This window comes from Chiloscyllium plagiosum, unplaced genomic scaffold (genome assembly GCF_037043375.1).
Source record: "Chiloscyllium plagiosum isolate Xiang-an unplaced genomic scaffold, Cpla_swu_hap1 HiC_scaffold_30, whole genome shotgun sequence".
Taxonomy (NCBI): Eukaryota; Metazoa; Chordata; class Chondrichthyes; order Orectolobiformes; family Hemiscylliidae; genus Chiloscyllium; species Chiloscyllium plagiosum.
Genome location: NW_028270168.1, coordinates 24,754,335 through 24,778,813, shown reverse-complemented (window position 1 = coordinate 24,778,813; position 24,479 = coordinate 24,754,335). Strand labels below are relative to the sequence as shown.

The 24,479-nt window shown below is 38.2% G+C and overlaps 1 protein-coding gene across 4 annotated transcripts; it reads right to left on the bottom strand.

Moving 5' to 3' along the window:
- Positions 1-248: 248 nt before the first annotated feature.
- Positions 249-24,479, bottom strand: trappc3 (trafficking protein particle complex subunit 3). 4 transcript variants are annotated; one of them, XM_043717622.2, is made up of 7 exons: positions 24,353-24,409; positions 21,862-21,903; positions 18,023-18,070; positions 10,527-10,624; positions 8,709-8,808; positions 6,298-6,480; positions 249-3,021 (listed from the first exon to the last, which is right to left on the bottom strand). In XM_043717622.2, exons 1-7 carry the CDS (start codon positions 24,392-24,394, stop codon positions 2,902-2,904), a joined length of 633 nt encoding a protein of 210 aa, XP_043573557.1. In that variant the 5' UTR covers positions 24,395-24,409; the 3' UTR covers positions 249-2,901. The 4 variants fall into 4 exon arrangements, with proteins under 4 accessions (XP_043573557.1, XP_087832947.1, XP_043573558.1 ...); XM_087976821.1 differs by lacking the exon at positions 18,023-18,070; XM_043717623.2 differs by lacking the exon at positions 21,862-21,903.

The following is a 24,479-nucleotide window of genomic DNA, read 5'->3' as shown; positions in this document are numbered from 1 at the left end:
TATGTGCACCATCACCAAGATGTACTGCAGGAACTCACCAACACCATCCAAACCTTCAACATTCACCACATCGGAAGATAAAGGAAGCAGCATCACCCGGCCCTTCCAAGTCACACATGACCCTGGTTTGAATTATATTGCTGTTTCCTCACTGTTGTTGGGTCAAAATCCTGGAACTGCCTAAAATTCTAACAGCACTATGGCGTACTTTTCACACATGGACAGTGAAATAACTTCACAGAGGCCAGTTTCCCATCACCAAGTCACCTTTTATTTACACACACATAGTACTTGAGCCGGGTCCAGCTTTCTCAGAACCAGCTCTCAAAACAAAATCCCTGACATTCCTGTTTGTACCCTGATTAGACCTGGAACAGCCCCAATCAGGGAGCTCATATACAGAAATCCAACTGGCTGACCTCATTACAATCACTGCAGATGGCAATGGCTAATCCAGCAGCTCATCATCTTCTCCAGGGCAATTTGGGATGGGCAACAAATGCTGGCCGAGCTAACGACACCCAGTTCTAGTAAAATAATTTTCAAAAACTTGGTCCTACTTCATGTTATGTATTATCAGGTCCTTTTAACTGAGTTTCAAATAGAGTTTTCAATAAAGTCTATACATTAAATATTATAAACAATACAGCTTTATTTATTAGATAAGAAATTCACATTTTAAATGTTACATCTCCTGTATAATGCAATGCTGCCCATTTACTGCTTCTAAATTGAATCAGAGTCCTGTTTTGGAATTAGGTCACGATGGGTTGGGGCAGGAGTAGGATTCACATCTCTACCTATGCAGAATTTAATCACCAGTTTTCTTTTCATACCTCAAAAGCAGACTGGCTTTGCTTTGAAGTAACTCCAGAACAACCTAAAATAAACAGGCAAAATGCCTAAAAGTAGGCTTCTCACCAAATCCAGTGCTCAATATCAGTGTTCAGAAGGAAAATGGTAATCACAGTAAATTTTGAGATACAGATTCAAAAAGCTTCGGAAGTACATAAGTGTTTAGAAAATTCTCCAAGTTGCATACAAGCTGAAACACGATGCTACTTTTGTTACCAGACCTGTCCCTCATTTCGTCCACCAATCTGGAAACCTCTTAGCAGCAAGGCAGCATAACATTAAGTGAAAGTGACATATTTGTATTATGTGTTGAAAGAAATCATTTCAATTAATTTTTTCCTTCTCCTATCAGGTAAAAATTAGATAGCCAAATGCTATTGAGAGAAAAAAAAACCGATATGGGTACCTGGATCTTTTCCTTGGAATAAGAATCAAATTTAACTAACTTCTTCTCTTGAAAATCTTGAAGGGTTGGCTTTTTAAAAATGTCACCTGGTTTTCCATTCATCGTTCACTACCATTTTCAGGCTTATAATTGTTCACTGATAAACAAACATAGTCTTTTCATGATTTGGAAAATATGTAAGTGTCAGACAATGGAATTCAGAGTTAGAAACAAAATATCTTCGTCAGTATCACATTCAAACTTGGACTGAAATTTACATCAGATACCAAACTAAAAACATTTTAAATAACAAAATGAATACAAATAAGTTATTATTGGACTAAATAAAGCCTCAGCATCTTATTGCATAATTTTTGGGACTCCAATGATATAAAGTACAAACAAAAAATCAGATTTTAGATAGGTGAAACGTTAAAATCTGAATGCACAAAGCATATTCAGTTTTCTATTGAAAAGTTTCCGGTACATACTAGAACCTTGACAATGGCAAGCACAAAATAAGTAACTTTATGGGTCGCAGTATTTGTCCGGACAATTTGAATGGAGCCACCAAGTTGTATCAATTGGATGAATTTACATAAACGCTTTCAGTGCTGCAGTTTCTCAAAAAAGTACATCTTTTTACCATTGTTCTACCTCAAACAAGATGAAACCAACCTGTTATAATCATTTCAGGCAGCTATATTGTCTGTTATTGGAAGTATATGGGGTGGAATTTCAATTGTTTACATTGGAACGTTAATGGAAGAAATTAGAACTTCCTTTCTATTTTAGCTGGATCATCTCTGGAATATACAACCAATTGGACATGAAGAAACGGGTTTTTGCTGGAATAGAGTCCATTCAAAATTAAATCCCCAGTGAAGCAATATATAAGTAGAGTCGGAACAACATGATGCAGGATACATAGCACCCTCAATAAGCACAAACAAACAAGAAGAAAAAAATGCAAATACAAGAAATAATGAAAACACAAAAAAAAGCACTACGAAGCTTCACTCAAAACATATGTTAAGGGTGTTTCCTCTTTCGCAGATCAGTCAGCATCTGAAAACTGTCCCAAAATTTATCACTATTTATCATTTTAAAGGTGTTTTCCTTCAATCCCCATGCAGCTCCACATTGCTACCAACATAAAATTTCACAAATCCATGATGTCAGCAACCAGAAACAATGATACATGTTAATGAGACAGTTCTTCAATCATTCTGAACAAAATGCCCTGACCAGAACGGACGACAGGTTGGGGAGGAACAAAAGCAGTGGTGACCTTGGAAACATTAACATTGCATTCTTCAGAAGTAACACATAGGCTGTGTGTCAAAAGAAGTAGTAAAGATGACAACCTTTTGAAGACCCAAAGATTTATAATCCACAGATATACATATTATAGAACAGTAATGAAAAACTTCAACATTTGATATGATCTGGAAGAATGTGGCAGAGCACGAACACAGGAATTCATTGCCGTATTCAGTCTTTCGAGTCTCTCTAGGTTAAATCCATGGCTAATAAATTGTTTTCCATTCAGGGTCTTTAAATGTCAAACGTTTGCCAATAATACAACTTCACAATGCAACAATCTACTGTGATGACAGAATATCTTCTTACTGTACAGAATAATATAGTACTATGACATATTATTCTTCTCCAGCGGGAAGATTTTCTTCAATTCTTTTAATGAATTTCAGTCTGATTTCTGTTACATTGTCACCCTTGAGTGTGTCCTGGACAAATTTCACATCGATTGCCATTTGAACCTGTAAGAAAGAAATGGTTGAGGAAAGAATAATCAGTACTATTGATTCCACTAGCTTCTTGGCTGAAAGTCAGAATTGTTCGTTTCCTTTCAACTCATGGTCAATTAACTTCAGGATATCTCATACTTACAGCATTACAACATCAAAAACACTTGATCATAGTTTCATCCATGATTTAACCGTTCTTTTATATACACATATGTCTTTAAAAGACTCATCCTGATTTAATGACAATTTAAAATATTTGTTACTGAAAAATGAATAGACTATTCTGAAATCAATTCGTGGATATTCAATTTATGTTATACATCACACAAATGTAAACAACCAGCTGAATAAATTGCTTTCATACAGGAACTTAATTTATTGGAATAACTATTCAAATAGGCAGGAGAATTATTTAAAAATAAGAGAAACTTTTAAAATGGTTTTGATTCAAAGTTAATTCATATCACAGTAACTAGCAAGGAGAAAATAATTTGCATGTAAACTTCAATCCTACTGTACAGGGTCAGTGGAAGTGGAATTGTATTAGGCATTTGAGAAACAGGTGTGATCAAAAGAAATTCTGACTGTGGAAATTTTAAACAAAAACAAAAATTGCTGGTGAAACTCAATGTCTGGCAGCATCTGTGTCAGCACAAATTTGTTAGAATAGATTAGATTAGATTAGATTCCCTATAGTATGGAAACAGGCCCTTCGGCCCAACAAATCGACACCGATCCTCCGAAGGACAACTCACCCAGACCCATTCCTCTACCCCATATTTACCCTTGACTAAATGCAGTGATGCATCAGGGATAACCACTGAGCCACCATGCCACCAAAGAGGCAGAAAAAGTGACTCAATAGATTGATGAAGGCAGTGCTGTTGATGTGATTTTCATGGACTTCAATGAGGTCTTTGACAAGGTCCCACAGAAAGCTGGTCCAAAAGGTAAGAGCACATGAGATCCAAGGCAAGTTGGCAAACTGGATCCAAAAACAGGCTTGCAATTAGAAGGCAAAGGTTTTTGCATATGGAAGCCTGGGACTAGCAACATACCATGAGGATAGGTGCTGGGACCCTTGCTGTTTGTTAGATTTGAACATAGAATGTATAATTACTAAGTTTGCAAATGACAAAAATTGGTGATGGTGTGAATAGTTAGGAGGATGGTCTCGGGCTAATCTGATATTGATCAGCTGGTAAATTGGACAGAGCATTAGCAGATGGAATTTAATGCTGGTGTGAGGTGATGCATTGTCAGCAGTTTGATAAGGTAAGGACATGCACAATGAATGGTAGGTTCCAAGGGAGTACTGAGGAGCAAAGGGACTTTTCTGTATAAATCTATTTTTCTTGAAGGTATCAGCACAGACAGACAGGATGCTTGTTTTCATAAACCAAGGACCAGAATATAGGGTAAGGAAATCTTGCTACAACTTTATAAAATATTGATTAGGCCAAAGATGGAACACAGTGTACATTTCTGGTCGCCACATTACCACAAGGAGTGACTATACTGGAGGGGTGCAGAAGAGGTTCACCAGGATAGTTCATTGGAATGAAAAGTCTCAGTTATGAGGAGAGACTGGATAGGCTGGATTTGTTGTCTTTGATGCACAGGATCTGATTAAAATATACAAGAATTACGAGAGGTAGAGGCAGGGTAGAATCTTTTCCTCATATCTAAGAACAGTGGGCACAAGTTTAAGGTGAGGAGTAAGTGGTTTAGAAGAGATTGGAGGTGAAACCTTTTCACCATGAGGGTGATGGAAATATGGAGCACGTTGCCTGACAGGATGGTGGACGCAGGTTCTCTTAACATTTAAGAGGCACTTAAAACACTTAAAATGCCAACACACAGTAGGCTGTGGATCAAATGCACATAAGTAGGATTGGCGTTTGTTGGTCGGTACTGACATAGTGGGCTGAAGGGCCTGTTTCTATGCTGTATTATTCTATGAACATTTCAGGTCCAGTGACTGTTCTTCAGATATGTTCTATTCTGGGCCAAACTACATAAGTGCATGCCAAATTCACTTTATTGAAACGATCGACAACTTTTCATAAGATAGTGCCTCTTGCATTGAAGAAATTCCCAAGGCAATTTGGCATGCCAAATTAGACAAAATAGGATACCAAACCAAAGATGATACTGGATAGTTAAAACCTTATTCAGAGAATTGAGGATTGAAGGATGGCCTTATAAATTGGAAAAAATTCAAGAGGCATTACAACAGCTTCCGGCTGAGGTGGCTGTAGTTATGGCTGCCAGTGGAGAGGGGGAATGTCTAAGCAAGGCCAGTACTTTTTGATCATTCCTGCTTGCCCTTGAACTTCTGGTTCTCCAGACGATTTCAGAGGGCAGTTGAGTTAACCACACCGCCGGAGTCTGGTGTCAAATGTAGACCAGACCAAGTAAAATTGCAAGTTTCATTCCATAAACTAAGTTTTTTTTTAAAACAACAATTGACAATGGTTGCTTGGTGATTAATTTCACTTTTAATTCCAATTTTTTTTTAAAATTGAATTTACATTTCACCATCTATCTTGTCGGATTTCAAGCAATTTCTCCAAAACTTTGGCTTGAGTTGGTGTATTACTAGCCCACTGGCATTAATACAGTGTCAGCACCTCCCCCAGAAGTCAACAAAGCAGCAAGAGTCAGAAAGCATTAAAATGAAGTTAATTATAAGGATAACAATTTTAAGGAGAGGCAAGGACTGATTAGGGATAGTCAGCATGGTTTTGTAGATAGGAATTCAGAATGCCTAGTTTGGAAGAAGGCTATTCGCTTATTGAGACCACCCCACCCCTCTGAAGAACAGCCCAGCCATGACCGCGAACCCCGCGCCCCCCACCACTCCAGATACCTTTGTGCATAATCTAATTTAATGCTACATTGCAGTACTAAAGAGGTGCTGTTTGTCAGAAGTGCTTCCTTCAATTTAGATGCTCAAAGAAGGCCACATTTTCTCCAAGATCCTGTGTACAAATATTGCTTACAAGCAAAAAATAATTATGTGGTCCTTATATACTTGCTGCTGCTTCTAACATCATGCATGTTAATTACCACATACTGTTCTCTAGTTTACAACACCATGAACTACTGAAATGTGATCATTAACTGTGAAATGTTTTAACACACTATATCAATGTAACTCTTTCTTTTGTTCATTAATGCATGAATCAAGTTAAAACACAAGCATGGTCCTACTGCCTAAATAAACTCATATGGAATCAGACTTGGCTAAATGAGCATTAAGTGTTAAACTGTAGATGCACTCACCATTTCCAATGCACCTCTCAGAACTCCGCAGAGAAGATTAGAATAGATCAAACCAGAATGATTATCAGGCAATTCCACAAAGTCAACAAGTGGATTATTTTCCAGAATTAATGAAAATTCATCCCCGGCTGCACTCCAGTTGGTCACACTGGGAGTTATACCCAGGTACATTTTAAAAGCAACCTGTCAGCAAGTTAAAAAATTGCAAGCAATAAATCAACGTGACTACCTGATGACATTTTTTTAATAAAAGGCTACGATTTTACATATATAATAATTGTGAAACAAACAGCTCTCTACATTATGGAGGAAATCAAATTATAACATCTGAAGCACACACTTGCATGGTCAAATATGAAAATCCAGATTTTGCAGTCCAATTGCCATTCTCCTCCAAAGGCTATACTATTACAGTACCTCAGTATCAGAACACATTCAACTGTGTGAAGTTGAAGTACTTGCACATTATTTATCAACTAAAAACATCACACGTTAAGCCTGCTGCAGTAAAGTAGAAGTTAATTATAATTATAGTTTTTTAAAAAAGTGTGGTTAATGATTATACTGTTAAATAACTTCATTGCCCACAAAGCTTAATTTTACAAGATATTTTACAAGATAAAACTCATTTGCTGTATTCATAAGCTATTAGTGAAGAATTTTAAATTTAAAATATATTAATTGAACTTTTCCTATCCACTTAACTTTTACTTTTAATTCAATTTTTCACATCCAATCTTTATTTGCTATCTTAATTTCAATTTTTTTGTTGCACTCCATAACCTTTGACTTCAGTCCAATCAGCCTTGAATATATTAAATGATGCAGCCTCCACTGCTCACTGTGGGAGAGAACTTCAGATATCAACAAACCTCAGGGAATGAGTTCTTCCACATCTCAGTCTTAAATGGGAGACTGCTTATTTTTAAACTGCGCCCTTCATTTTGAATTCCCTTACAATAGGAAATGACATATCAACATCTATCCTGCTGAGTCCAATCAGAACCATATTTCAGTAAGTTCATCACTAATTTTTCTAAAATCCAACTTGTACAGGTCCAACTTACTCAATCTTTCCTCATAAGAAAGTGCCTTCTTTCCAAATATTAGCCAAGCAAGGCCTCTAATGAATGAGATTCTAAATTAGAAAAGATCTCCATTTAACAGCCCATGAAAAATGTACAGGCAGTTGTTTGCTTATGTCTTGCTACAGCTGACTACAAAATAGGCTCAATAATTTTCACAAGGGCATCTTACAAATAGCCATGTAAATAAGTCACCTACATAATAACTTTTGTAAAGTAGATACCCCTGGATATTACCAGACGCAATTTCCAGCCACAGCATCAATTAACATAGTACCAAACATACTAGTTATAGAATTGCATTTGCTACAAAACATAGCAAATTCTAGCCAAGGCTTGGAATTGTGTTATGACTGCAAGGTTTTAAGAAAGGTATTGATTTAGACACTCTCTTTAAAATCGTATCAAGTAATTTAGAGTAAAGAAGAAAAACATGATCTGTTGGCAACATCTGCCCAAAATCAGCCTATTCATAGCTTGCTACCATGGGTTCCAGGGTCCTAGATAAAGTGCTATTGAAATTCATGCCTTGGATTTAAAATCTGAACACAACGGAAGGGACATATGTACTTGCTATTGTAGACTTCTTGTCTCAGATTTTAAAAATGAAAGAGAAAAGCAAAGGGAAAAGGCTGGTTTTATTGTTAGCTATGAGGCAAAGTGTTGGTCATGTGATTTTGCCTGGTCAGAGACAATGTTTGTGGACATAGAAGAACTCAAAAATTCCTTCTAGTATGGCCAGGACAAGAATTATAGGAGTGCACCATGCTGCTGGAGGTCAGTTTGGGACACTGATGGAAAGGACATTCAACAGTCACTGACTCAATATTACAACACAGTCTAACAGAAAAAGGTGAACAGAGAAGTTGGGACTAAGTTTTACCTCTTAAAAACATAAGATGTATGTGAATGTGTATGGGGTTATTATAGTTATGACATTAATAACAGTTATCTTCTTAATACCTCTACTATGTAACATTTAGTTTATGCTGATTTTAGGTTGCATTTTACTGTGTTAATTTGGAAATTTGCCAGAGGATTCTTTTAAGATGGTCACAGGAAATACAATTTTTTTTATAAAAGAAGTTTCTGTCTCAAATGTTATAATGTTGAAACTTTTGATATTGGATTACAGCCTTCACAACATATACTAATATTTAAAAATACATATACTTACTGATTCTGTAAAAACATGATTCTGAAGCGGTTTTAGTTTTGCAAGTTCTAATAATATTGCCCATTTCTAACAGGTTTTGCTTCATAAGATGACCATCAGCATTGAAAGGGTATTTAATTTGAGTTAATTCATGTAAAATTCTAACTCACCTTTGCAATGACATCTGCAGTTTCACGAAAATCATGACATCTTCCAACATTAGAACGAGCCAAAAAATCTTCTATCAGTCTGACTCCAATGTTGTAACCCCTTTGTTGAAACATAAGACAAACCAATATTGTTTATTTAGTAGAAAATAATTATTTTAAAAGAAGTCATATAAAACTCTTCAAACCCGGGTCTCCTTTGTAAAACATTCAAAGTAATCTTTAATTAGAAAATAATTTTTAGATATAAGAGAAAAGAAATTTCCATTGCTACCAAAAGATGCACTTATCAGCTTGTCAAAACTCAGAAACGCACATCATCAACAGAAAGTACACTTAGTAACAGTCAGGTGTTCAGAACACTTGAAGCTTACATTTCTTTTGGAATATGCTTTGTTAATAGGAACAGAATGCAGAATTCCTAACCAATTCACTTTTGTTCAATCTCTTTAAAATTCTAAGCTTAATGCAATCACTGCATTGAAATGTACTTAACTTCCTCATTTAATCTCTTCAAACATTCTGTACTGGAGACCTCTTATCTCAAGAGGGTTGGAATATAAAAGCAGAGATGTACTACTAAGACTTTATAAAACTCTGGTTAGGCCCCATATGGAGTACTGTGTCCAGTTTTGGTCCCCACACCTCAGGAAGGACATACTGGCACTGGAACGTGTCCAGCGGAGATTCACACGGATGATCCCTGGAATGACAGGTCTAACATATGAGGAACGGCTGAGGATACTGGGATTGTATTCGTTGGAGTTTAGAAGATTAAGGGGAGACTTAATAGAGACGTACAAAATAATACATGGCTTGGAAAAGGTGGATGCTAGGAAATTGTTTCCGTTAGACGAGGAGACTAGGACCCGTGGACACAGCCTTAGAATTAGAGGGGGTCATTTCAGAACAGAAATGCGGAGACATTTCTTCAGCCAGAGAGTGGTGGGCCTGTGGAATTCATTGCCACAGAGTGCAGTGGAAGCCGGGACGCTAAATGTCTTCAAGACCGAGATTGATAGATTCTTGTTGTCTAGAGGAATTAAGGGCTACGGGGAGAACGCTGGTAAGTGGAGCTGAAATGCGCATCAGCCATGATTGAATGGCGGAGTGGACTCGATGGGCCGAATGGCCTTACTTCCACTCCTATGTCTTATGGTCTTATGGACCTCAAACTTTCACCTTGGCTTCTCAATCAAGAAATAAAATGTATCAATGTTAAAATCCAAATATTGCATTTCTGATAAATTAAATGCAAGAAGGATACTCCAGATGGTGGGGGCGTTTCAGATACAGGAGTCATAGTTTAAGGAGAAGGGCTAAACCATTTAGAACCGGACTGAGAAGAACTTTTTTTCATCAGAGAGTGATGAGCTGATAAAATTCACTACCACAGAAAGTGGTTGAGGCCAAAACCTTGTGGCTTCAAAGAGGTGGTAGATATAGCTCTTATGGCTAAAGGGGTCAAGGGATATGGGCATTGATTGAGCTCAATGATGAATCATAGTAATATTCAATATCAGAGTAAGCTCAAGGCATTGAATGGCCTACTCCTGCTCCCATATTCTATGTTTCTATGTAACAGGCTGTTGCATTGCTCCAGAAAAGAATGAACCATGGAAACAGACAAATGTACATGCATCATCTTCCTCATGCGTAAGTAGTGAGAAAGTTTAATCCTTCAACTGAAGACTCACACAGCTAGCTAAAGTTTAGTGTAGAATCATTATATCAGACATGGAAATACTACAGCAAATCTGGCAACTACAAAGGGAAGCGCTGGCCTTGCATATATTGACTAAAGCATTCAAATAGACTTACATTTTATCCAACTGCTTATTAACATCTTCATCATTTTCATAATCTTTACACAGTTGTGTAACTAAAGCTCCATAAGTCAGAGTGAATAACTCTGAGTTCTGTTGAGGAAGGGAAAGAAATTTAGCAAAGTATTTGGAAACACCAAGAACTGCATCAAAACATTTTACAATTCTTACCCCCATCTGAAGCTGGTTGTTGATAAAGGAGATCAGAAGTTTGTTTAACAAGTTTGACAACATATTGACTGCATTTTAAAAACATGAACGAGCAACTTGTTCCTTGACCAAATGAAAAAAAAATATTGATTCATATATCAATTATCATTAGATACAGCCACTGCCAAAGAAAATGGCAGCAAGTGAGAAGTGGAAAACAGGTTAAGCAATACAAAATAAACAATTTTAATTTCTAGTTTCATTTTTGAAATTTTAAAGTATCTATTTATGGCACATGCACATCATTGCTTTGGCCAGCATTTGTTGTCCATCCAATTACCCTCGACAAAATGGTTGCAAGCGGGGTTCTTGAACAGGATGTAGACATACCCAGGTTGCTGTTTGAAATGGGTTTGACCTAATATTTTGACACAGCAATCATGAAGGATGGTGAAATAGTTCCATGTCAGGATGGTGTGTGGCCTGGGGGGGAATTTGCATGTGGTGTTCCCACACACCTGCTGCTCTTGTTGGTCTCAGGTGAAGGAGGTTGCAGGTTTGGAAGGTGCTGTTGAAGAAACCTTGGTAAGTCACAGCTGTGCATCTTGTAGTTGGAACAATGTTGAATCCACTGACCAAACGTACTGTCCAATGTTTTCAATGAGATCATGCAAAATAATCATGAGTAAGTCCACAGAAATTTTATTTTCAAGCAACTGATCAGATCAAACCAGTTAATTAAAAATAAATGCACCTTCACTGAACTAGTTACAGTTATTTTAATTAATGTTTTTGACAGGTTATGACACATCTCCTGAGAGCTAGGACTTGAACCCAAACCTTCAGTCACACTAATGTGCTAACTGATATTATTAATAACTTTCAGAGTATCACAAATGAGCCTCATTGACAACTTTCAAGCTTCAGTAAATTGGCACAAAACTGCAGTGTTCATGTGCATTGTCAACTAAACAAATTGAAGAAATGCACTTCAAAACATACTTTATATTCTAAAATGGACCTGTAATTTTTTTTTAAATATTTGATTTATAATTTTTTCTTAGACATTATTTCCATGCAGTATGATTAGATGTTACATCAGACAATTCATGGCCTATTTGACTTCAGCAGTCTTCTGGATATTAGAATAATTCAAATTGATGGGGACAAATTAATGGATAACGATTCCAGTATAGACTGAGACAGAGCAATGGATGACAATATCGGAAATGGAAATATATCTTGGTGACGACAGCCCATGAATAACAGCTCAAGATCAAAGGATTAAAGTAACCCAACTTCAACTCAGCATTTACTGACCATTCCAAACTGCCCAAGAGAAGATGGTAATTAGCCACCTTCTTAAACCACTGCAGTCCATGTGAAGTTGATACACCCAGTGCCATTAGCGAGCAAGTTCCAGGATTTATGCCATCGCCATTGCTAGGTCAAAGATACGGTTCCAAATTAGGATGGTATGTGGTTTGGAGGGGCATATATAGGCAATGTTCCCACACTTCTGCTGCCTTTGTCCTTCGCAGAATTCACTGGTTTGAAAACAACCGTCAAGGAAGCGTCAGTGAGTTGATTCAGTACATCTTGTACATGGCATACATGCTGCATTGATGGTGAGGAGAGTAAATGTTGAAGATGATAGATGAGATGATATATGGGCTTCTTTGTCCTGGGTGGCGTTGCACTTGTAGCACAATCTAATGATGTAGGAGCACCGGTAGACCATTTGGTCCCTCAAACCTGCTCCACCATTCAGGATGATCAAAATAGTCTAAATAAATTGATTAAATATTATTTCCACTTCATGAAACCATGCACAGTCTTCCTCATTACCTCTCACTCCAAGTGTGTAGTTAATCTCTTCAATGATCAATTCTCGCACCTTCCCCACAACAGACGTCATGCTCACTGGCCCACAGTTTTCCAGCTATCTACCTCCCTACCTTCTTGAATAGAGGTGTAATATTTGCTACTTTCCAGCATGATGGAACCTTTCCTAAATGAAGGAACTTTGGAAAATTAAAACCAACACATTTACTACCTCATATATCATACCTTTTTAAGATCCTAGGATGACATCCATCTGCACCTGGGGTCTTGTCAGCCTGTAGCTCCATCAGTGTGCTTTATGCTGCTTTCCTGGTGATTGGAATTTTACTTAGTTCTTCTCTTCCTTCCAACACCTGATTTACAACTAATTTTTTTTGTTGGCTTGCTAGTAAAGAAGAAAAATGTGTTTGTTTCATCTCTCATTTCCTAATTGTCCATTAACCTCCTCTCTCCCTCCAGGGAACCACTTATTCTTTTGCTTTTTAAGTACTATGGAAACTCTTTCCATATGTGTTGACATTTGTAACTAGCTGCCTCTCATACCTCAATTGCTTCATCCAGATTAACCTTTTTGTCCTTTTCTGCCGTCCTTTATATTCTGACCAATCACTTGTCATTCAGCTTTGCGCAAATTTATACTTTTTCCTTAAGTCCGATGCTTTCCCCAACTTCTTCAGTTAACCACAGATGGTGGGTCCTCCTTTATATTTCTAAATTGTCAGATGTTTGCACACTTGTACTCATCCAGGTAAATGGATAGCATATCATCACAATCATGATTGTGCCTTGTAAATGCGAGGCAAGATTTGGGAGAGAGATGAATGATTCACTAAAGAATTCCCCGACTGTGACCTGCTCTTGTAGCTATTGTTTTTACACAGTTCATTAGTTCAGTTTCTGGTCACTGGACCCATGATGCTGATAGAATCACAGAGATATATAACATGGAAACAGAAGCTTTGGTCCAACTCATCTATGCCAATCTTCTTCATTATCCTATCTACTTGCAACTCCACTTTCAAGGAAGTATGAACCTGCAATTCAAGGTCTCTTTGTTCAGCAATATTCCCAGGACATTATCATTAAGTATATAAGTCATGCCCTGATTTGTCGTCCCAAAATGCTGGAGAAAGTGAGGACTGCAGAAGTTGGACAGCAACTTCGAAACGTCAACTCTCCTGCTCCTCGGATGTTGCCTGACAAGCTGTGCTTTTCCAGCACCACACTTTTTGACTCTTTCCAAAATGCAGCACCTCACAATTATGTAAATAGTAGGGATTCAGAACTATTAATGCAATTAAATGTCAAAGAGAGATGGTTAGATTGTCTCTTTTTGGAGGTGGTCATTGATGTAAATAAGTGCCAAGTAAATATGTTAGTTGCCACTTAGCAACCTAAGCCTGAATGCTGTCCACGTCTTGCTGCAAATGGACATGGATGCTTCAATATCTGAGGATTTGCAAATGGCAGTGAGTACTGCGTGCAATTGTTGTGAAACTCGAAAGGGTTTAGACACGATTTACAAGGAAGTTGCCGGGTTGGAGAGTTTGAGCTATAGGAAGAGGTTGAATAGACCAGGACTACTTTCAATCATCAGTGACATCCTCCTTCTGATTTTAATGACAGAGACAGTTTTGTTGAAACAGCTGAAGATGATTGAGCCTAGGTCACTAAAGTTTCCATGCACTCACCTGGAACTCAGTAGCCCTCATTGGAACACATTCCACTAATAATTTGAAGATTTATGCTAGTGGTAAAGTCCAATCTTACAACCTTCATCTGCCTGAGGATGGGCCAGAGAAGATGTGTCCCTTTGCTTCACAAGTGGACGGTGAGCAACAGCTCAAATTGTGACTGATCATTTATTGTCAGGCCATCACCCACATACCAAACATATGCTCATGAGCATTGTTCCTGGTAGTAGCACAACAATTTTGTCAGCTGAAGGCATTGAACGAATTGTTAACCTTGACATCAAACTGAAACTGCTTCCCCAGACATACACGTTTTAAATATTGCCAAAAATTAGACAAACCTCTATACATTTTTCATGAATTTCTACAAAAGGCAAAAAATTCAGGTTGAGCAATTTGAGCCAATGCTTGAATACTCGCACAATATCACTATAGTGATATAAGAGACTGGAGCAGCTCAAGAATATGTAATTGTCATTTTACTAATTTTTATTAACTTTATGAATTTATTTACATATCATTTTAACCCTAGTAGAAAAGTAGTATTTCAGTTTCACGGTAGTTAAAGATACATTGTTCCAGGTTTTATATAACCTCTTGGAAATGTGAGTATAAACCTTCCTATTGCTATTTATGAAACACACATGAGAAACAGAAGCCTTCATCAAGAAAATATTCATTCATTCAAAATAATGGAACAAAGCTAATTAATCCACCTATCCAGAGAACATTTTCAGGAACTGGACTTTGGTAGGCAGAACCCAATTACTAAAAAAACGTTATCCATAGTAAAACTTACTTTGAAATGTAAAGTTCCAGAAACCTTTTAGAACAATAATAATGCTTTAATATCTCCTTCCTAATTGTTAGTTCAAACAAGCAAGAACAATGTCACATGTTACTACTTAAAACCTTACTTTATATTTCAAGAGAATGAATGTGAAAGCTTAGAAGATCAAAATGGTAACAACTTTTTTTAAAATCCATTCAGGGAATGTGGGCTTGCTGGCTAGGGTAACATGCATTGCTCACCCCTAATTGGCCTGGAGAAGGTGGTAATGAGCTACCTTTTTGAACTGTGGTGGTCCATTTTGTGGAGGCACACCCACAATATTGATAGGAAGGGAATTCCAAAATTTTGGCCAGGCAAAAGTGAAGGAATTGTTATTTTTCTTGGGGGTGTGTGGAATTTTGCAGGTCTGGATGCTTCCATGCATCTGCTGCCCTTGTTCCTCTAGATGGTTGCAGTCACAGATTTAGAAGGTGCCAAGGAGCCTTGGTGAATTTCTGCAGTATCTTGGTGAAGGCAGTAATGTTTGTGGATGCGATGTCAATGAAGTGGGCTGCTCTGTCCTGGATGACATCAAGCTTTTTGAGTGTGGCTGAAGCTGCACTCATCGAGTCACGTGAGGAGCATTCCATGATAGTCCTCATTTATGCTTTACAGATGGTTGCACTCTGATCTGCTCTTGCAGCCATGGAGGTCAGTTAGCTCAATTGGCTGGATGGCTGGTTTAGAATGTAGTGTTGCCAACAGCATGGGTTCAATTCCCACATTAGCTGACATTATCATGAAGTCCCCTCTTTCTCAAGCTTGTCCCCCTGTGGTGACCCTCAGGTCAAACTCAGCACCAGCTGTCTCTCTCTCTCCCCCTCTCCCCTATTGAGAGAACATCCAATATCCTCTGGGACTATGACATCCATATTTCTTGGACTATAATATTTATATAGCAAAGACATTTCAGCTTCTGGTCAATGGTTACCTGCGGTGTGTTGATGTTAGAGGATTCAGCAAAGGTAATGTTGAGGGGCAATGTTTAAGTTCTTTCTTGCTAAAGATGGTCACTGCCGGGCAATTATCATTCATGTTACTTGCTACTCGTCAGCCCATACCCAGATATCATCCAGGTATTGACACATGGGACGTAGACTGTTTTGATATTTGAGGAGTTGTAAACAATGCTGAACACTCTGCAATCACGACCAAGCATCGCCACTTCTGCCCTAATGATGCAGGGAAGGTCATTGATGCAGTAGCTGAAGCGGGCTGGACCGAGGATATGCCTAAGGAACTCCTTCAATGATATTCTGGAATATGACACATAAGTGGGTCAGAGGTGAAATCTATGTCCTTGCATCACTCAGGGAAAAAAATCAAACTGGCATATTTTGCTGAAACCAGTGTTTGTTTTCTTTTTCTCTCTCATCTGATTCATGGGTGGAAAAATATTTTCATAGTTGGAATTTTTAAATCCATTTGCATCTTATCTAATAAAGTCATGGATATTAAAATTGAAAGACAAAATCAAATGATTAATACAGACCAATTGCAGGATTTCCACAATATAAACCTAATGTTCACTTTATTCCCATTGCTGAGTGCTTCCAACTAATCTGGTTCTGCAACCATTTTAGATCAATGGGATCATAAAACACAGAACTTTAAATTTTTACTTGTTACAGCATTAGTTAATGAACTGAATGCATTGTATTTTGAATAATTGTCAACAAATGCTGAGGTGCAGCAAGCAAAAGCTAAAAGCAGCATTGTGGTTAATATTTCATTTCACCTTTTCCTCTTTTTATACAGTCTTCTAGAGCAAATGATCAAACAGTACTTCACTCAATGGTCAGTGGTAAGTAAGTCTCAACATTAGATCCTGGCAGACTAATTAATTTGGTGATCTTAATCCAACAGGTATATGTACACAAAAACACACACACAGAAACAGTGTCACATGCCCAATACTTCCCTTTCTAATTCAGTGCCTAATGACTGACATTCATTCAGCACAAACCAGGAATCAAGGATACAACTCCCCTGTTCAATTAACTCAGCCTTGCACTCAATAAACTCACATCTTTTCATCAGCCTTAGATTCTTTCCCAACTTCTTTCCTTATCCCACATACAAAAGGAAAAGATCCTTTCTATTGACTCTCTTCAGTTCCATCAAATTTCGCAGCCAGGTAAAGCATCCCCCATCTACCAGTAATTCTAACCTCTTTGGGAAGCAATACGCAGGGAAAAAAAACTGCAAATATTTTATAATTACTCCAGGAAACCTCTTTGGCGATAGCCCCAAAACAACAAAGCAAACTCCTGAAAATAAGTGATAGTTATTCTATAAAAGCTACTGCACATCCCTTTGCCCTGTTATACTCCACACCAATTACTTTGAGACCATGGGGCTTCACAACATGGCAAATAAAATCGTCAGCTATCAAGAACTGAAGGTGCAAACTCACATTTAGTAGTTCAACACTTGCACTTCCTCCTCTTAACTATTTAACTGGGTGAGAAAGAGTAAAATAGGTGGGGGCGTTGGAGGGCTGTAGACAATCTAAGTCAAAGCCCAACTCAATCTTCCTGCCAATATCTCTACAAATAAAGGCATACTACCATTCCAGTAGAATGTTAACAAGGAGCATGCACTTAATTTTTTTTTAAAAACTCTCCTTCGACCAGAAATGTAGTTTCCATACTGTTATAGATATATTCAGGATAGTTGAAGTATAAATCAGCAATTTTGGTCAAAGTAATTCAAACACATTCCTTTAATGCACAGAACAAACCTTCAAACAATGATTGTCGTCTTCATGAAATAATCTTAAATAGTTTCACAGATACTAGAAATCAGATCATGTTTTGAATTCGGGTTATAAATTTCACCTTCCACTTCATAATCCAAGGAGAAATTTTTCATCACACAGAAATAGCCATGAAGCAAATCAGAAAGCAAAATGAAAACATGCAATGCAGCAAACCAATTTTCAAAGAGATTAGTATTCCTAACACCTACCATGAGATGCAGAGATGCAGAAGGTGAAATGAATGGCAAATACCAGTACTACAGAATGAGTGCGTTAGGCAGAGGAGACAGGAAAAAGACAGAAGTGAAATTTAGTGACATCAGACAATTTGTACATAATGAAGTACACATTGCAAGAATGTATTATTTAGATAAAACATAACAGAACTCAACCCAAGATGCACATACAGCCAACTAGGTAATTCATCAAGCTTAATTCCAATACAATGGAAATTTGTTTCTGAATGTACAATCAAAAAGGTATTGAGAGATGTTTATCAATTTTATCTGGATGAAAATTTCAGCAAAACCAGTTTTGATTTTTTAAATTATTTTTAAAAATCATGCTTGAACTGACAAAGCTGATAGAAAATAATCTGAACTTTGAAGTTTTCAAACCAACATCATGCCAACATACTTGAACCTGTGCCAAGACAGTCCCCTCAATCTCCTGAACCACACAAAATTGACAGGCATTTATGGATTTTAGCAAGAGTAATTTAGCTGCTGTGTGCACAGGGCCACAAAATTCAGAGAAACATGCTCAACAGTAGTAACATAAATAGGACTTGAAACTTATGCATTGATTAATTTGTGCCAAAGAATATCTTGTGCAAAAATGAAACTAATGCTGAAAATTTGAGATGAACTCAAGTCATTCTGAACAGAAGCGCGTCCAGTGGATGCATGTAAGAAATAAGGAGGATCATTATCTAAGTTATCAGATAGCCCTCAAATTGATTTGTAGTGCACTACGATCGAAACCAGATTCTAAATAAGCAATTCAGTGTTTGTCGAACTATGAAAACTCGCAAAGATCAAAATTCAGAATGGAAGTACTTGTACTGGATCTAGCTTAACTCTGAGTGATGTTATGTCTTGCCCACACAGGCATAGATAGATTTGGGATATGAATTCACACATATGGGAAGAAATTTGTCAAAAAATTGTGATAGTAATCTGAGTGTCTATATCTGTCTGGTCACAATCACATGATATGATAACCTAATGGCTGTTTATAAAAATTGTTTTATTTCTGCTATTAGAAATATTAATTTAGCAGACTACAAACTGTGAACCTGAAGAGGTCACAGTGCTTATAATCTTCCTAAATTGGCCTAAGTTTTTAACCATTTATGTCATCAGCCTTCTGCCCTGCATAAAAGCTCAACACTGTGCAACCAATTGTGAGTACTGACCATATGAGAACTGCTCCATAATGTCAAAATTACTTATTAGTTCTAACAAATCCAGTCATTTTCACACATTTGTTAAAAAAAACTCCATTACTAATTTAGTGTTTAAAATATAAGACTGTAAACTATAATGTTCATGATTATGTTTTTAAAGAAAATCCATGAATAAAAATAAAGCAACATGTGATTTGACCAATGATGTATTATGAGTTACAGTCCAATTATATTACTACTGAATGCAATCCAATCTCCAGTAATATCCTTTGTCTTGACAAACAAAAAAGACTACTAGTTTTGAGTATAAGGATGATTTTTATCTTCAAGTAAAGCCATCAGGCTCTTCATTCATTCAAAGTGGACTCAATTCTTATATCAGTTACAATTTTAATTCAATCAATGATAAATACAGCGGATTTGGAATTCTATCCAAGTGTGAAAAATTGAACTTGCAAATATAGCAGTGACAGGTCACTCAATACTTCCTCTGTACATTACATAAATATGACCAAATTACACCCTAAAATACAATATTGCATTGAAGGAAAATTTTTTGACTAATTTTATAATGTACTAAATTCAAAACTAAAAACTGTTTTTTTTCCTCTTACATTTTAAAAATCCAAATCAAAGGACAAATGGTCTTTGGCTTCCAATGCTATGTCTTTTTCTACCTTTGATGTGGAGGTGCCAGTGTTGGACTGGGATGGACAAAGTTAAAAATGACACAACACCAGGTTATAGTCCAACAGGTTTAGGGTGTAGGTTTGCTCGCTGAGCTGTAGGTTTGATATCCAGACGTTTCTTTACCTGGCTAGGTAAAATCATCAGTGGCGACCTCCAAGTGAAGCAAAGCTGTTGTCTCCTGCTTTCTATTTATGTGTTTGTCCTGGATGGGGATCCTGGGGTTTGTGGTGATGCCATTTCCTGTTTGTTTTCTGAGGGGTTGATAGATGGTATCTGGATCTATGTGTTTGTTTATAGCGCTGTGGTTGGAGTGCCAGTGCCAGGAATTCTCTGGCATGTCTTTGCTTAGCCTGTCCCAGGATAGATGTGTTGTCTCAGTCGAAATGGTGGTTTTTTTCATCCGTGTGTAGGGCTACGGGGAGAGAGGGTTGTGACTTTTTTTTTGGAAGTCCAAATAAATCTCTTGGATTATAACCTGGTATTGTGTGATTATTAACTTTTTGTATCTTGCACTGAGCCCCAAACATTGCGGTGGAGTCAGTGCTCGTAGCTATCTCATTTACAAATATAATTCATGCTTGAGACACATTAGATGGGACAAGCTAAAATGCACTTCTTTACATTTAAAATTTAAAATGAACTGAATTTAAGGAACTCAAGGGAAAATGCAAATGATGGCTAAGCATACAAAACCAATACAGATCAAGAACAGACCCTTCAGTACACCAAGCCTGCACTGATTCCTAGTCCTTGTTTAGACCGGCTAAGCATTACCCATACATGGTTTCTATCCCCGTTTACCTTCCATTCATATGTCTATCAAGATATGCCTTAAACATTGTTACTTGCCTGCTTTCATAACCTCTAATGGCAGTGTCCTCCATGCACCCACCACCCTCTATGTGAAACATTTTCCCTGCACTTCTCCTCTGCTCACCTTGAATCTGTGCCCTCGTGCAGTTCACCTTTCCACCCTGGGAAAAAGCCTCTGACTTTCCACCGTGTCTATGACCCTCAATTTTACAGACTGCTATCAGCCTCCGTCTTTCCAGTGAAAACAATCTTGAGTTTATTCAACTTCTCCCATAGCTAAAACCCTCCAAGCAACATTAGAAGTGGGTGGGGGGTTAAATGTTCTCTGCACACCTGTCCAAAGCGTCCATGTTCTTCTGGTAGTGTGGCAAATAGAACTGCACACAATATTCCAAATGTAGCCAAACTAAAGTTTTATACAGCTGTAACATAGCTTGCCAACATTTTTATTCAATGCCCAAGTCGATGAAGGCAAGCATGCTGTATGCCTTCTTGACCACCTTATCCACCTGCATTGCCACTTTCTGAGATGTGAACCTGTATGCCCAGATCCCTCTGCACGTCAATGCTCCTAAGGGTTCTGCCATTTACTGTATAATTTGTACTGGAATTTGATATTCCAAAATGCATTACCTCGTATTTGTCTGGACTAAACTCCATTTGCCATTTCTCTGCCCATATCTGCAACGTACATCCAACTGTATCCTTGGACGATCCTTCTCACTATCTGCAAGTCCGCCAATTTTGGTGTCATCCACAAACTCATTAATTAGATCATCTACATTTTCCTCCACGTCACTTAGATATATATTACAAACAAGGTCCCAACACTGCCCTGTGGAACATCACTGATTACTGATCTCTATTCCAAAAAGCACCCCTCCATCACTGCTCTATGACCAAGCCAAATGCATGTAGCAACAAGATTGGATTAGGCAAATTTTGAGAAAAGTCAGAAACATTAATTGGATCATATTAAAGCTCAATACATTACCACAATACAGCTAGTTTCTATTTGTTTTCTAGTTGTAACATATTGGAATTTAAATGCAAATAAAAAATGCAATCTGTGTAAATGCTTTAATTTCAAAGGAAAATTTGAAAACAAACTTGATTATATTTTCAAATTATAGATACCTTTGGCTTAGGAATTTTGATAGGTGAATGAGCCTTTTCTGTCTAGCAGAATAAATCATAGCTTGTTATTTCATGTGCTATCCAAGCAATAGGTTTAACAACAAAAACATGGTCACAAGCCAAATCATTTTGTTAAAAAAACAAGTGCCTTAAACTATTTTCAAAGCCATAACCCTGGTGCTCACGCTCATGCTTATTTGATGATGGAATATGGGCATCGCTGACTGCAGCATCAGATAATTGTTGCCCGTCCCCAACTGTCCTTGAACTGAATGATTCGGAAGGCCATTGCAGACAGCAATTAAGAATTAAGTATTTTTGCAGAACAAAAGTCCCACATTTGAGAGAAGATTTGTAGCTCGGGTGCTCGTTGTTGTGGTTCTGTTCGCCGAGCTGGGAATTTGTGTTGCAGACGTTTCGTCCCCTGTCTAGGTGACATCCTCAGTGCTTGGGAGCCTCCTGTGAAGCGCTTCTGTGATCTTTCCTCCGGCATTTGTAGTGGTTTGAATCTGCCGCTTCCGGTTGTCAGTTCCAGCTGTCCGCTGCAGCGGTCAGTATATTGGGTCCAGATCGATGTGCTTATTGATTGAATCTGTGGATAAGTGCTATGCCTCTAGGAATTCCCTGGCTGTTCTCTGTTTGGCTTGTCCTATAATAGTAGTGTTGTCCCAGTCGAATTCATGTTGCTTGTCATCTGCGTGTGTGGCTACTAAGGATAGCTGGTCGTGTCGTTTCGTGGCTAGTTGGTGTTCATGGATGCGGATCATTAGCTGTCTTCCTGTTTGTCCTATGTAGTGTTTTGTGCAGTCCTTGCATGGGATTTTGTACACTATATTGGTTTTGCTCAGGCTGGGTATTGGGTCCTTCGTGCTGGTGAGTTGTTGTCTGAGAGTGGCTGTTGGTTTGTGTGCTGTTAAGAGTCCTAGTGGTTTCAGTAGTCTGGCTGTCAGTTCGGACTGACAGCCAGACTACTGCGACCACTAGGACTCATAACAGCACACAAACCAACAGCCACTCTCAGACAACTCACCAGAACGAAGGACCCAATACCCAGTATGAGCAAAACCAATTTAATGTACAAAATCCCATGCAAGGACTGCACAAAACACTACATAGGACAAACAGGAAGACAGCTAACTATCCGCATCCATGAACACCAACTAGCCACGAAACGACACGACCAGCTATCCTTAGTAGCCACACACGCAGATGACAAGCAACATGAATTCGACTGGGATAACACTACTATTATAGGACAAGCCAAACAGAGAACAGCCAGGGAATTCCTAGAGGCATGACACTCATCCACAGATTCAAGCAATAAGCACATCGACCTGGACCCAATATACCGGTACCGCTGCAGTGGACAGCTAGAACTGACAACCGGAAGCAGCAGATTCAAATCACTACAAATGCCAGAAGAAAGATCACAAAAGCGCTTCACAGGAGGCTCTCAAGCACTGAGGATGTCACCTAGACAGGGGACGAAACTCCTGCAAAACAAATTCCCAACTCGGCGAACAGAACCACAACAAAAGTCCCACATAGATCAGACCAAGTAAGAAAAGCAGTTCGCCTTCTCTGAAAGACATTACTCAGCCCATGGTTTTACCACAGTGTATTCTAGTTTCGTGATCACCAATACTGGGATTAGGTTTTAATTTTAGATTTCATTAACTGAATTTAAATTCCACTAGTTGCCATATTTGGATTTGATCACATCCCAAGAACATTAGCCTGGGTACCTAAATTGTTCATTCAGTGTATTCATTTAGAATTCCAATTCTTAAAGCACTTGAAGAGGTCCGTATTCACACCAACTGGCATTGTCAATAAAGTTTATTTTAAGCTTGTAAATAAACACAAGTTGCTGCACTTGTAGTAAAATTTCAATCTCGTGATGTTGCACAGAACAATATCGTGTATTTAAGAGGTCCAAACTATTGGATGATACAGTTTCAAAGAAGTTATATGGTGTAATCAGAAGTGCTCAAATCTGTCAATGTTGGGCTAGGGGCAATGGCAATGATCAGGATGTGACAGACTCCAAAACAAAAACAGGAATTGCTGGCGAAACTCAAGAAGTCTGGCAGCATCAGTGGACAGAAAAAAAAAGTCTGGTGAAGAGTGACCGGATTAGGAAGGTTAACTCTGCTCTCTCCCCACAGATGCTGCCAGACCTGCTGAGTTTTGCCAACAATTTCAGTGTTTTTGTTTCAGATCCCTAGTTCTCTGCGGGGCACACTCGAAACTCACTGCAGAGTACATTTTTAGGTGTACGTCAAGCAAACTGAACGCTTCAAACACATGGGGTTTGTCCCGCCGCCTACTGTGACAGTCTGTAAGAAGTAGAGTATGAGGGGCCTGTAGCGGCCATTGAGTTAGTCACCAACTCGGGAGCAGGCCCACAGCTGACAGACTTAGCACTTGATTCGGTTCGAGTTTTGTTTTCCGTCCATGTTAAACGCAGAAATTCTAAGCCACAAATTACCATTTTCTTGCTCTCGGTACCTCGGTTCGCCTGACGAGACATCTTTCAGCCGACTCGAAGCTCCGGACCGTCCCTCAGCTTCTTCGCGGAACAAAAAAACTCGTCACCACAAGACCCCAGGGGAAGG

Excerpts from the sequence above, each read along its gene's own strand:
- trappc3 (XM_043717622.2), bottom strand. The coding sequence starts at position 24,394 with ATGTCTCGTCAGGCGAACCGAGGTACCGAGAGCAAGAAAATG. Across the intron at positions 21,904-24,352 it reads GTACCGAGAGCAAGAAAATG|ACAGAAAAGGCTCATTCACC; the intron begins GTAATTTGTGGC and ends TTATTCTGCTAG. Across the intron at positions 3,022-6,297 it reads TGAGAGGTGCATTGGAAATG|GTTCAAATGGCAATCGATGT; the intron begins GTGAGTGCATCT and ends TCTTTCTTACAG.